At 32.2% G+C, this 15310-nt stretch overlaps 1 protein-coding gene across 7 annotated transcripts in view; it reads left to right on the top strand.

Moving 5' to 3' along the window:
• Positions 1-15310, top strand: part of LOC143225970 (uncharacterized protein CG43867-like) — a 129881-nt gene that overhangs the window by 48506 nt on the left and 66065 nt on the right. For all 7 annotated transcript variants that reach the window (XM_076456242.1, XM_076456241.1, XM_076456239.1 and 4 more), the window contains 6 exons: positions 2003-2725; positions 8958-9024; positions 9463-9545; positions 12432-12636; positions 13088-13233; positions 15145-15255. In XM_076456242.1, coding sequence (XP_076312357.1) covers positions 2003-2725; positions 8958-9024; positions 9463-9545; positions 12432-12636; positions 13088-13233; positions 15145-15255 — 1335 coding nt within the window. The remainder of the gene's footprint in view (positions 1-2002; positions 2726-8957; positions 9025-9462; positions 9546-12431; positions 12637-13087; positions 13234-15144; positions 15256-15310) is intronic.

The following is a 15310-nucleotide window of genomic DNA, read 5'->3' as shown; positions in this document are numbered from 1 at the left end:
CTTATTACATATAGTTGTACGTATACATGATCTCTAAATAATTTTTTTTTTACTGTCCACCTACTTTTGGCTCACCCTGTTTATATATACACACACACACTGCTGGCCAAAATCGTAAGGCCAATGAACATAAAGAAAAAAATATGCACTTTTGCATTGTTAGACTCAACCACTTATTTGAGTAGAGCTACGAAAGATGAAAATAAAAAAAGGGAAAATGAAAATAAAAACCTTTTTTAGCATTTAATAGGGAAAATGTAAAAACTATGAAATTAGTTTAAATACTAGCTGGTCAAAAGTTTAAGACCATACCAAAAAGAAGTCCTAAACAGGGTAGGAAATGCCCAACAAGAGGTCTCAGTAGTGAATTGAACGACCGTCATTGCGAAGAACTGCAAACATTCGCTTTGGCATGGTCGATATAAGCATTTGCAGAAGGCTGGTTAGAATGTTATTCCAAGTGGTGAAGATGGCTTCATGAAGATCATGCACTGTTTGGAATTGACGTCCATTTCTATAGACTTCCCTTGCCATCCACCCCCAAACATTTTCAATAGGGTTCAGTTAGGGCGAACACGCTAGATGGTCCAAAATAATCACGTTATTCACCATGAAAAAGTCCATTGTCCTGCGGGCATTATAGATTGCAGTGTTGTTCTGCTGAAAGATCCAGTCATTTCCACACAAACGAGGGCCTTCAGTCAATAAGGATGCTCTTTCCAACATGCCAATGTAGCCAGCTGCTGTTTGAGCCCCTGTATAACCTGAAGCTCCATTGTTCCATGGAAGGAGAAAGCAACCCAGATCACGATGGAACCTCTTCACTGTGTCATGTAGAAAATGTCTCCGGTGGTATATCCTTATCATGCCAGTAACATTGGAAGCCATCTGGACCATCCAGGTTAAATTTTTTCTCATCAGAGAACAAAAACTTCTTCCACTTTTCTACTTCCCATGTTTGGTGCTTCTCAGCAAAGTTTAATTGAGCTGTTTCGTGATGTGGAAGGAGGCGTAGCCTTTGAAGGCCTCTCTCTCATAGATACCGTCTTATTGTTTTTGAGCTGCATTCTGCATCCATAAGGGCCTTAATCTGGTTCAACAATCATCTGGTGTCTTGCCAGACAACCCATCAAATCCTCCTGCTCAACACAAGCAAAATTTTCTTGGGCTGACCACTTGAAATTCTTGTTCTCTATCCCTCAGGGTCTTTTAAGAAATTTGCAACAGCAGTTTTACTACGCTCAATCTTACCAGCGATGGCACGTTGAGAGAGACCTTGCTTTTGCAGCTCGACAATTCTGCCACGTTCAAATTTTGTTAGCATTTGCCATGTTTTTACTCAATGTAACACAGGAGATGTCAGTGGGAGATGTTGACAATGCTAATGCTTGAACACAAATGACTAAATTTTGTTACGTGTTTACTGATTAACGCTTTGTTTCAGTGTGGTCTTAAACCTTTAACCAGCTAGTATTCAGGCTAATTTCATAATGTTTACATTTTCCCTATTAAGTGTTAAAAAGTTTTTATTTTTTATTTTCCCTTTTCTTATTTTCATGTTTCGAAGCTCTACTCAAATAAGTGGTTGAGTCTAACAATGCAAAATGCATATTTTTTCTTTATGTTTATTGGCCTTAAGATTTTGGTCAGCAGTGTATGTGTGTGTAATAACAGTACCAGAATAATGATTTTTAAAAAACAACAACAAGAAACATTATAACAAAATTACAAATAGAAGCATTTATTAGTTAACTCCAGAATTCAATTTGTATAGCCATTTGTATGTTCCAACTTATTGTTTGCTTTTTGTACATTACAATATGATTTTTTATCAAGTATTTTTGTTTTGCTTTAGTTTGAAATTGGATGTTTTCCCCCATACTATCATTTTATTATTTTGAAATCAGTTGATATTTAAAAATGTAGATGATTTATTTGTAACTTGGGTATTATTCACTGGTATTAATTTTTTTTATGTCTGGTTTGTTTACTCTATTCATAGGTATTGCCTGAGGATATGGAAACAGACCGAGAAGTGCTTAACACAGAAGAAGGACCATTAGAAAGGAAACTAGATGTGCCATCATGGATTATTGAACATGGTGGTGAACGACAGGAAATAGACACTCTTCCAGTGGAAGATGCTTTACCAAACTTTGCTATGTATGCCAAAGTAGATTACTCTAAAAAGAAATCGCATATAACTAATGTAACATTTTCACAGTACAACATCATAGAAAATCCACAATATTTTACTCCAACTGATGAACTTGATCAAGTTATTGCAAGAATGTGTGATGTGGAGGTTGGTGAAGATGTTAGGATCCACCCAAGTAATTCTGTATGCACTAAAGAACCTGGACTTGCACAAAAGCTTGAGTCAGAACAGAAAATAAAGCCTGTTCCTCTTCCTCGACAGAAAATTGGACTTTTGAATAAAGAGGAAGAATCTCCTACTAGTCTTTTGAATTGGTCCACTAACACTACAGGAATACATGACCTCGCCTTAGTGATTCCTGAGACACAGAACAGCACAAATACTCTGTTCATTGAGAAAAGTTGTGATGTAGAGGGTGACAGGAGGAAGAGGGTGTCTGCAGATAATGAACTTCATGACTATGCAGAGATTTACACTCCAAGTAATGAACTTCCTTATTTGGCTACTGGAGATGCAATAGAAGAAGGTGATCCCCCAAGTCCTCCAAAACATCATGTTCCACCATGGGTGAGTTATATTTAATATTAATGTGTAACATTCTTTGTGTTGTACAAACAAATACATTAAGATTATTCTGCTGTTTGATAAAAAGTGAGGATGATATGTAATAAATCTGTTATCTGTAATGTGTGTATTCATGATACTCATAAGATGAGTAAGACAAATACTAGAGGAACCATTGAATTACAACAACTGCCTTTATAAATAAAATTAACTTTATTTTCCCAAGAGGTATAGTTCATTGTATCACTTATTGCATTGTGTGGTTTTTATATTGATAATCTAGTGGATTTCTACAAAATCAAGTATGTTTTTTAAATCCTGCAGAATGTATTATAATTAGAAAATAAAATAATTGTTTATTCTTTAGTTAAACAATCACTATTTATTTACATGATGCTAAAGTAAATTATTTAAGCTAGAACAAGCTTCTAAAAGACTCTTTATTTAGAAATAGAGTCCAATCGACAGGCTCTATTTTAACAGTTTGAACCTAGACCTAACCTATGGTAAATCCTAAAAGCCAGTCTAATAAAAGAAAATTGAGTTTGGAGGATTCTTTGGGATTTACATTGCTCCCTTGATGCTTAACTCAAAGGAATGCACATCTATCCCCAATGAAATTCAACTTTAAAGCCTTAGATAAATTCAGCTAAATTCACCTTATTTTGTTGTTATTAATACAATAATGTGAGTATATAATAATTGAACTAAACCATTGGTAGGGAATGATATTTTGTTAAATATTTTATATTTTGATTGGCAAAACTATTTCAATTTCAACATTTTTATAATTATTTTTGATTTCCTGCTTGCAATGAACATAAAACATTTTATCTTAGCCCTGATATTACCAGTGCAGTCTAACCTTACAGGTAATCACATTTTTAAAAAACTGTTTATGCAACAAATTCTGTGTGGTTGCATCATTTTATTGGTCATACAAAAATAAAATCATCAATATTGCTGTTAATCTAACTTATTGTAGGTGATTTATTCTGTATATTTTACATAGAAAATGAGTGATATCACCAAACTTTTATTAGTTCTTTACTCATTGCTGCCCAATGCTAATAACCCCAATGTTATTAGCACTGGATGATTAGTGGTATGTGCTAATAGAATAGTATATATATAGTGTTTCTTAAACCTAGAATAAAGTTGGTGGCAAGCCATTTTCCTTCCTTCTAGTTAGCATTTCAAAAGGAAAAAAAGGTTTGCAGTTGTTTCTACCAGTTACTTGTAGTTTTGACATAACAAAGACAGAGAAAGCAATGGGAATTGAACTAAAGACTTTCAAATCATGAGCAGTTTCTCCTCAAATGACCAAAGCTGAACATACTGAGTAAAAAAAACACCAAACAAATAACCATGTGTAAGGCTAAAACTTGATAAAGTACAGATAACCCTTTATGTAGTTTTGTGATTAACAACAACATTTTGTCCAACATTACTTGGACAATTTGTATAGTAAGAGATAGTGATAACTGGAAACACTAATTTCAGTTAGTTTATTATTTTCATGACAATCAATTTAAGCATAATTTTGATGAAGTGATTAGTGTATGTGATACTAATGAATATAATCACTGCTTATAGATCATTGATTAAGTCACCCAGGTTCATGGGCACCTATAGAAATATTTTTTTGGGGGAGAGGGGGGACAAAACATGTATGTAGGGGATTAACTTTTACAGTGTAAGTCAAGACGCTAAAATAATATGTATTATGTGTGTTTAATTTACAGTTTTAATAAAAATTACTAAAAATATTTATTTTAAGTATAATATTAAGTTTGTATCATAATACATGCAAGTTTTTGTAAAATGTAAGGGGGGGTTAAATGCTCCTTCCTATGGGCACCCATGTCCAAGTGTAACTTTTAGTGAATAGTATGTAAAAGCAACTTGATAATTTGAGGATCAAAATGAAACATATTTGGTAATTTCTGTTTTTGTGTTTGATATATAGATTAAATTACTTATCATCTACAATTATTATCAAAAAGAAAAGAATATCTAGTATCTTAAATAAATTGTCTGTATATTTAATAAAAATGAAAAACTCTAATAATTACCTTAAAACCGCCCACTTACAGTTTTTCTTAAGTTTTCATACTTGCAGCATTGAAGATTTTATCTAAAGAACGAGTTATGCTAATGATCGAAAATGGAATGCTAGCATCCAAGGGTTAAGCTACTAACACAAGTACATTTGTTGAGATATTCATTAAGTAAGGAATCCCTAAGCATTCAGCCACTACTACAAATTTTTCTGATTTTATACACAACCACACCACTAGACATCTTTGTTAGGTTAATATTTGTGTCAAGAATTCTTAATGTTTCATACTTACTTGCTGCATTATTTATATGGAATTTCCCTCTGTACATTAATATACACCCTTTATTTTGGGTTTAGTAACTTCTTGTTCCAGTTGTATAATTGTTATACAAAACAATCACTGATGTACATTGGAATTTCTGATAGAATGTGGAATAAAAACATTTTGAGAAATCAAAGAAATTATGATAAGGAAGTTTACTTTTATATCCTCTTTCAATACAAATCTCTCTCACTACTCACAACATTTTTGAGAAACTACATCATTGTTGTTAGTTTATGTTATGCTTATTTGGTTGTTGACTGTAATGAATATTTTATATAGGTCTGAATGTCAGAAAAGGTTAATGTTTTTTAAAGTTTAAAAAATAAGGTATGGGTTTATGTTTAAGTTTGTCTAATAATACATTATTTATCCATGACTGGTGTTCACTGGGTTATAGCACCTAAATCATTGGGTACATTTATTTTACATTTGTCAATATTAAAAGGCATTAGTAAATACAAGGCATTATATTAATTAATAATTCATAATATTCCAATAGTCTGAAAAACTAAACATATTTTTGTGGTGGAAAAAAATCAATATTTTGGTAATTATAAAACATAAATTTAGCCTGCTTATTGATATACATATTTCATTGGACTGATAGTCTGATACTGAAACAAATTAAGAGATCCAAATCAGTCTTTCCCTCTTATGGATGTGTCTCCATACCTTGGTAATGAAATGTAAGAAATTAATCTATTCCAGTACTAATAAGTGAAAATTAATTTAGTAGTAGAAAAATGTTGATTTAAGGACTTTTCATGTTCCTAGCAAAGAAAATGCAAATTTCAAAATTCTTGATCAGTGCTTAACATTTTAGAAAAAAATCATGGATACTGTGTTGTGAATGATTTATGCCATTAATGTCACTGGATTGCAGTGGGTATGAGGTCTTCCTTTCAACACAGGGTGGATTTGACTTACTAGTTTGTTTGTTGAAAATGTGTATAATTGAAGGAGGTATTAGGTTCAGCAAAAATTTGGGATAATAGTGTTTCACTGTCATGTGTATATATCAGTGTTGTTCAAATTATACTTTTTATAACTTGAGCACAAGTTGAAAATTTCTTCACATGAAGTACCTCATTATTGTAATTGACATTTCATTGTTTTTTTTACATTCAGCTTTATTTACAAAATAATCACAGTTTTATATTACAAGAACACTGATTGACACATTATCAGTATGCTTTCCAAACTTTACTGAATGTTCTGTTTTATTGGAACTCTTATTTAAAATGGGACTGGCTCATATATTATTTTGAAAATAGTTTGGGTTCATTGTGATATAGACTTTACAAGATAATGGAAAGTGTCATGTTTGACTATAGTTAACTTGTAGTTTGCAATTTATAGATGTTTTTAAAGAATTACAGTGGCAACTATGAGAATCACGTCAGTGGTGCTCAAATAAATTGAAATCCAATTATTTTTAAGGCCAAGAAAAATAAATGAAGATGTTGTTATACTCTTTGAATTGAAACAGACTGGTGGGTTATTGCATTTTTTTTGGAACACTGCTCAGTGGGGTAGATGTGCAATGTAGTGGGTTGAATGAAGTCAGAAATAATATTAAAGCACACTATGGATGTTATTTTACCTTTCTAAATAAATCAAACAACTTAGAGCCAAGTTTTACATATAGTTATCCATGTTTTTATTCTGTTATTAGTAAATGAAAGGTGAAATGTCATTTATCCATTTGTACAACTCTAGTGATTCTTTGTCTACAGTTTGTGATGTATGCACAAATACATTTTGATTTTGATTTTGCACCTGAGATAAGGAGTTTTTAAAATGGTTGTAGGCTGTCATGTAACAGTTTTGTATTGTTTTTTTTGCAGTAAAATTGAACATAGCTTTGTGACTGCTGTTGAAGAAATTGGTTAGTTAAAACATTATAATATTTGTATCAGTTACCCACTATCAGTAGGTGCCCAATTTTTCTTAATTGAATATGTATTTCTATTTGATTACCACTATTAATAAACATGAGCATAGGCAGAAGTATATTGGGGGGGAGTAATGTGAAATTGTGAATCAAATGAAAATTCATATATAAATGCTGAATGTTTCTCATTTTGCAAACAATAATACAAATATATTAATATATTAATATTGTCATTGAAATAACTTAAACTGTTTTTGTTTTGGAGATAGATCCAAAATATTTATCAAAGTATTAAAATTATACCTCCAAGAAATCTTTAATTATTCACTTTATCCAATTCAACTTAAACTAATTCTTACCTGGATTTATTTAAGAACCTATAACGTTTTTCAAACATATTACTTTTAGCATTACTTTGAAACTTTTTACACATATGTGAAAAATGAATGGGACATAAAAATTCTCTTTGTTTATTTTTTCTATTAAATAGTTATAGATTTCACTACATGATTGCCTAAAGTGTATTTTGAAGATGAGCACTGCCTTAACTGTCTCTACTTCAGACCTGGGTTTTACACCATATGCAGACAGATCTTCTGAAACAGTTTAGAGGCAGAATAGTACATATTACAACAATGAGCAAATCAAGTAGACCTCTTACATTTCATGATTCAATGTGATTGACAGTTTGACATCTTTATCATAAGATAGGGGTGGTTTGTGCATCCTGAGAACTTCTTCCAGGACACTGGGAAAACTACCAGAAAAACATGTTTATTCCATAAAAACCAGAACATCTTTTCACTCTAAACAAGTTGAAACCCAGCTGTGATAAGCAAAGTGTGGGGGTCTTTTAACAAGAGAGAATCTATGAACCCATAGATCAGTGGCATAAGCCATGTATGTGTTGCAAGCAATATTGTCAATAAGGATATCCATCTTGGAAATTGGGCCAAAGCCAAGATAAGGCTTCCAATCACATCTCCCATATAACTATTACATATCCCAAGCAGATGAAGAATAAAACAGATATTCATGTTACTCTTTATAAACAAACTAGTTCAATTCGTACCTTTTCTTTCCTATTTAATTTATCTGATGATTTAAGATTTATTTATACTGTCTAACATATTTGGACTTAAGTTTTTCCATTTCTAACGTATGTTAGTGCTTTATGTTGCTCAATTTATTTGTTTATTTTTTATTTGCATTAATATTTTGTCAGTACGATTATATTATTGTACAATACTGTGCTTGCTACATTATTATTATGGCTTGAAAAATTATTTTAAAATTGCTTATTTGTTTGTGATTGTGTTTTTTAAAATTGGTAACTTGCTAATTTGCATTTTGTTTTTAAAAGTCTGTGTTACTATTGAAATTATTATATTTCCTGGGATATATTAGTTATAGAGCTATTTATATGGCATTTGTTGTTATTAACACATTGTTTATCAAAAGTCTGTGGGATTCAGCTTGCTGATGAAAATAGATCAGTTGCTTAATTGTCACACTTCATTTACAATAATAGTAATTTCAAATCTATATAAGGGTTACTGATAATTTGTAGTTTGTATTTAAAGAAAAGATTGATCCTTAACACATAGATTATTTATAGAACTTAAAAATATGCTTGTTTCTGGTTACATTAATTATCTCACAAAAGCAAAGAAAAGCTTGCAAATAGTTTGTTAGTTTACAACACACACACGTCCAGTGCTGGGAGAACAGTAAGTCTATATATTTACAGCACTAAAATCAGGGGTTCGATTCCTCTCAGTGGACATGATAGCCCAGTGTAACTTTTCTATAAGAAAACACAAACACAATACAACACACAAAACTGTTGATTAGGCTAATTAAAGTAATATGTATTAATTAATGCTATAGTGACAAAAGTATGTTATTCATAAGTTTTGAGTTGGGAACTAATGCTATCTATCAAAAATTGCAGGAAAGCAGAATTTATGAAATAGCTGTCAATGGAATAAATACCTTCAAGGATGAATGTGCTTCGAAAGGTAGAATGTTTAATTACTGAGTGAATCAGTAAATGAATATTGTTTGTCACTGCTATGAAGTTCTCCATTAATAAAATGGGAAATATTAAAATATGTGTTTAGTTAAAATATTATAAAAAGTGAGATCTTAGCACTTAAGTAGAAAAAATGTATTATAAGATATTAACTCTTATGAATTTTAGACCTAATGTATGAAACACAAAATATACTATGTGAATACCTTATAATGATGTAGTATATTTTGAAATAAACATTCATTTTTAAAGGTTTATCTTTTGAGCTGCTGCAGCTATTACCATTTTTGAAATTATTTAATATTATGTAATATTAACTGCAGTATATCTTTTTAAACTGGGAGATCTTTTACACAGGATATTTCATCCTTGTAGTGAAACATAAAGATTAATTAATGTGTTATGTTGTGCTATTCCTTTGTAGGTTTGCCAGTAAACTCAATGAAGATGTGTTCTAATGGAGCATTTACAGACATAAGCATTCCAGTCTATGCTACAGTGAAAGGGGTAATCTTTAATATTTTTTGGTTACAGGAACTATTTATATAACGTATGAATTTTTAAAGTTTTAGTGCTATCTCAAACATACTGTATATATTTCAATATCTCTTAAAAATAATTTTACATTTATGTTGTTTTAAAAAAAATAATGTTAAATAAGGTTTGGTTGATTTTAAACTTTTAAATGTACTATTCACTATTCGGACTATTTTTGATAGCTTAATATTTTCCACCATAAAAAATGTATTCAAGTTTTAACATACTATTCAGTAGTTTGACTATTTTTTATTTGACACATTTACTGTGTTTTGTATAATTATCTAATTTTTTTTCGAAAACCATTTGCTGAGTTGCTTTCTTTTTGATGCAAAAATTATTCAAGTTTTAATAGTTTGTTCTTTTCCTCTTTTCTTTATACTTTTAATGTGCTGAATAAGTTATTAAAATTTTCTTTAATCTCAAACTGTTGAATACTCATGATATAAAACCAAAGGTGCAAGACCACTGAAATAATTAAACACCCAAGAACTTGCTCATTTATTTTATTCTCCAATGTTTTATGCTTAGCAATGTAATGGATACTAACTTGCCAAAATGCTTAAAACTCCAAGGGATCATTCCAAAATATACCTTCACACTCACAACCATTATTTGACTGCTAAAGCATTTTTCTGATTTTTTCTTGCTTGTTCCAGTCTTTTATACCCCACTTAATTGCCCTTAGTGATATTCATCTCATGACATTCTCCACCTACATTAATGTGTTTTCTTTCCTGGTTCTGTATATAAGCACCTCATTCAGTTAATATTACCGTGTTTGCTCAACAAAGCATCACTAATAGGTTTCTCAGTACAATGATCATTGGAAAATACTTTAAATGTTTTCCATGTTATCTTGCTGATTTTTGTAAAAAGAAAAATATACCAATGGGCAAATCCCTTCATGAAGTTAATTTCTGGCATGGAGGTAGATGTGATCTCTCCTGTTCCATCTCTGAAATCTGGAATCACACAACAATTGTGGGGATCACTATTGGTTAAGACTGTCAGTGACATTATTAGCAGTGAGATGGGAACATATATGTGGTTTCTTGGTGTTCCTCCTTGGGAGGCTCAGAGGCTACAGGGCAGAGACATATTCTTGCTCCAGTACAATATGTTGTTAGTTTGGATATTTTTTATTTTACATCTTGTCTCACAATCGGGCTCAGCTAAATCTCATCTATCTTCATGCTATGGAACAGGAAAACTAAGTCTTACTCATCTCTCTGACTGCACAGATGGTTCTTCCTCTTCTGGGTGTGTGGACATCTCTTAAGTCTCTCATGCTTTCAGGACAGAAGCATAAGAGATCCTTTTCATGGTCTTTGTGCAACCAACGGATTATAGTTGTAATAATTTTTTGATATCAAAGGGTTGTTAAGTTGCAATGCTACTAATATCTGGGTTCCTTTACTACTATTTCACTCAGAGTTCCATTTCTTCACAAATATCATGCTTCAGGTATGGAGTACTTATACCAACAGTCAGGATCTACGCATATATGACAAGGCTTTCTTACACAATGTTTTAGTCTTTCTTACTCTTTAAAAGACAATGAATTGTGGTCTGGGCTTATCAAGGAGAAAATCGTCAGGCTTCACTCTGACAGTTCCATGGTGGTGTCATGTGTTTCTCATCCAGGGCTCCTTGTTTTCAAACCTTGGACCTTCTTTCTTGAGATTACTCCTATCATATCACCATACTAATTTGCCATGTTCTTTGGATGATATCTATAGTAGCAGATCAGTTGTCCTATTCCAGAAAGATTTTCCCAACAGAATAGAGGCTATTTCACAACACTTGGTTGGATTGGCTCTCATTTTGCAAGTTTGATTGGTGGGTTGGCCTCTCTTTGAATCACCCAACTACTGGCAATATGGTCTTCAGTACCTCACCTTCAGGCTTTACAGTGGATGCATTCTGTCATGGTGGGATGGGATTATAACTGGGGTTTCCCTCCAATTCATACATTACCTAGGATACTAAATATGATTTGTTCAAAACAATTTTTGAGTCATTTTGGTAGCACTAGTTTGGAAGCTAAGACCTGGTTTCTGTCTCTGCAGTGTCTTCCGGAGTGTCCACTACATCCACCTAGGCCATTTCTGGGGAGGCAGCCATAATTTGACATGGTACACCTGGCTATTCAGAAGCTGAAGCTTCAAGCAGCTTTTTTTTTTTTTTCAATCTGAGTTATATTTGCATAAAATGTGTCACATATTAAGTACTGTGACTGCACCTTATACCGACCAAGTCCAGTCTTCTTGTTTTTATAGTTATAAATGTCAACAAGTGATACTTTGTTGATACGTTGCAGTCTTGGTACTTAATATAATAAATAGAGGCTATGCAGTTTTTTACATGGCATCAGGGTTTAATTTCTAAGGTTGTTATTTAGATATTTTAGTCTTTCCTTAGTCCTGCAATCAATGTTTATCAACAGGGTATCAGCAATGGTGCATTGAGAGGAAGTTGAACTGACTTTGATCAGAAGTATCAACCATAACTCATTTTTCGATTTGGCTCTTCGACAATGGATTTTGAATTTTTCACAGTTATTTTGCATAAGGGTTTATCAGTACATAGTTAATGTAAAGTGTTTTTTTGTTGTTTTTTTTGCAGTTCAATTTGCAAAAGGTTTAAAATTAGTTACAACATTAAGAAAATATAAACTGTACCCATACATTGCCTTGTTAACATTTTCTTATGTGACATCTCTTTATTAAACATGTATATTTAAAATTAAATTTCTGTTTATCACAAGCTATTAAAATGTGTTTCAAAATATTTATGTGTATTCTATATTTTGTTCTTATGAGTGACTAAACTAAGTTACTGTTATGAGTTTAGAGGCCATCCCAGATTCGATCAGCTCCATTCACTGGCGAATCATCAGATTCTTCAGATAATGAAGAAGTCAGAGCTTCATCACAGACTGTGCCTTTAGATTCACTTTATGGACATAGATGTCTGCAACGAGTGGGAAAATCAAGTAGTACCCTCTCTCCTACACCAGTGAGACATGGGACATCTATCTCAGTAGTTCCACGAAAATGTACATTTTAGGTTTTTAAAAAAAAAACAATTTAATGATATTTTATTTGTTAAATATTAAAAAATAAGCAATAAAGAAAGTTAATTCAAATGTGTTATAGCTGATTCCATTTTATTTCTTACCTAATTTTGATAGAACATATTTCTTTTAAATTTCATTTTATTAGGCTAAATGTGGTTTTATTTCACTTAATTATTTTACATTAGACCTTAATTTTGTCAGAACTCATTCTTATATGTTGAATCATACATGTAATTTAACTCAATTTATTGTGTTGGATCTCATTCATTATATATCGTTTCTCTTTGTTGGATCTGTATTTTCTTAGTTGATTCCTCATGTTTTATATTATTTTTTCATGTATTTCTTTAAAATAAAGTTAGAAATAATGTATCTGCTGTCATGATTTTCACGTGAAATGTTATCTAACATGTTTTCTTGCTTGTTGTAGATACTGCAACAGGGCTAGAAGAGTTGGTTCCAAGTGATTATAACATTCCACCAGACACAACATCCACTGATTGGACAAGTAGTGATACAGGAGAAGTTCAAAATGTGAGAACAAGTGGATCATCAGGAAGCCCTAAAAAGGAAAAGGTAATATTATAAAAACCAAAATCATAGCTGATTATTTGTAATAATAACTTTTTGTTTACTGTAGGAACATGCTCAAGATGTAATGTGTATATTTGAAAACATTCAATAAATATGTTATTTGTCAATTTTGTGATTATATTGATCATTATTAGACAAAATCACTTTGGTATGACTTTAATACTAAGGTATATTGCTTTCTTAGCTGCTATCAGAACTGCCTTATTCTTAGAATCATTTACTTATGCCGGAAATACAGAGTAAACATACTCTTCATTCAACTTTTATAGAATTATTCATACACTTACTTGATAATCCTTGGGTAAATTTTCTGATATGGTGCTTCTCTCTCACTCACAACATTAGCTTCTCCTGTTCTGTGGGGCCCGGCACGGCCTAGCGCATTAAGGCGTGCGCTTCGTAATCTGAGGGTCGCGGGTTCGCGCCCGAGTCGCACCAAACATGCTCGCCCTCCCAGCCATGGGGGCGTTATAATGTGACGGTCAATCCCACTATTTGTTGGTAAAAGAGTAGCCCAAGAGTTGGCAGTGGGTGGTGATGACTAGCTGCCTTCCCTCTAGTCTTACACTGCTAAATTAGGGACGGCTAGCACAGATAGCCCTCAAGTAGCTTTGTGCGAAATTCCAAAAACAAACAAAAAACAAACCTGTTCTGTGCTTCCCTCTATATGCAAGCATTTTATAATTCATGCCACAAGTCGTCTGTACCCCCCCATTGGAATCAAAGATACTGACATGTGCCTCATGCAAATTAATGCCCTGTGTCATGCCTTGGAATCAGTAATTTTCCATGATTTTATGGCTTCTTCCTTTCATTTCCACCATCTTTGTAAGTAACTGTTCACGACAAGAAGGTAATGAGTTAAGAAGTGGTGTGGTACCTCTCCTCAGATTGTATGATCTGTTTCTCTCATATATAGAAGTATTCTTTGAATGCTTTCGGTGAGTGCATCTGTTCTTCTGTTGCATTGATCCCTTCTCCTTTTCACTGTGGGATTCTAGTTAATCTTATTAGTGGAGGGAAGAACCATATCACACTTTTCCTCACAACCTTCCACTGCTTATGTCTTCTGCTAAACTTTGAAGTGATAGTTTGGTAGTAGTGCATAGAGGGAGTCACTTGCATCACATTTTTGGAGAGACAATGCATGTTGATTTGCATGAGAGATATTGGAATCACAGATTCCAATAGGGGGCTGCAGAATGCTTGTGGCATACATTATAAAAAGTTCATGTATAGAAGGCAGCACAAAACAGGAAACACTAATATTGTCAGAGAAGGGAAGTACCTACTGGAAATACATTTTCAGTATAGGAAAATTGTAACTTTTCAATATGGATATTAATTATATGATATTTAGGCTTCAGTACAGGAATTGATATTTTTGTAACTGTATTAGATTTAATGCTTTTTAAGAATCAGACTTTTTAGTACATTTTTTTAATGTTGGTCGTGTTTTATCATCTTATAATAGACTCTTTTGGTGCTGTTTATTTTGTAATTTGTGCACCCCTTAACATCTTTTGTTACTTCAGGCATTTTACTACTTTGTATAAGGCAATTTTTTTTCCTCTGGTTATGCCTCCCAGTGGCACACTCTGCAGACTTATACTACTAGAAACCTGGTTTCTATACCCATGGATGGCAAAGCACAGATAATCCTTTGTGCAACTTTGTACTTGACAACAAAAGAAATAAACAAACAATCCTCTGGCCATTTTTCATTATTTTAATATTAGTAATTTACAAAAATATTGGTGTATAAAAATACATAAGAATTTGTAGAATTATGTGATTAATAGTATAATTTTATTGTAAGTAATTGTGATGTGTTTCTATTTTATGATGTAAGCTATTACATTGCAAGTTAATACAATAAGAATTATTTTATAGAAATCATTGGAGAAGAGTGGATACCTAACAAAACTTGGAGGAAAATTCAAAACATGGCAAAGACGCTGGTTTGTTTTGAAGAATGGAGCCCTTAGCTATTACAAGACACAGGCAAATTTAAACTATTGAATATATGAAAATTATTTTAATTTTTTTGAGAGTTGTG

This window comes from Tachypleus tridentatus, chromosome 9 (assembly GCF_004210375.1).
Source record: "Tachypleus tridentatus isolate NWPU-2018 chromosome 9, ASM421037v1, whole genome shotgun sequence".
Lineage (NCBI taxonomy): Eukaryota > Metazoa > Arthropoda > Merostomata > Xiphosura > Limulidae > Tachypleus > Tachypleus tridentatus.
This window is presented reverse-complemented; position numbering and strand designations above follow the sequence as displayed.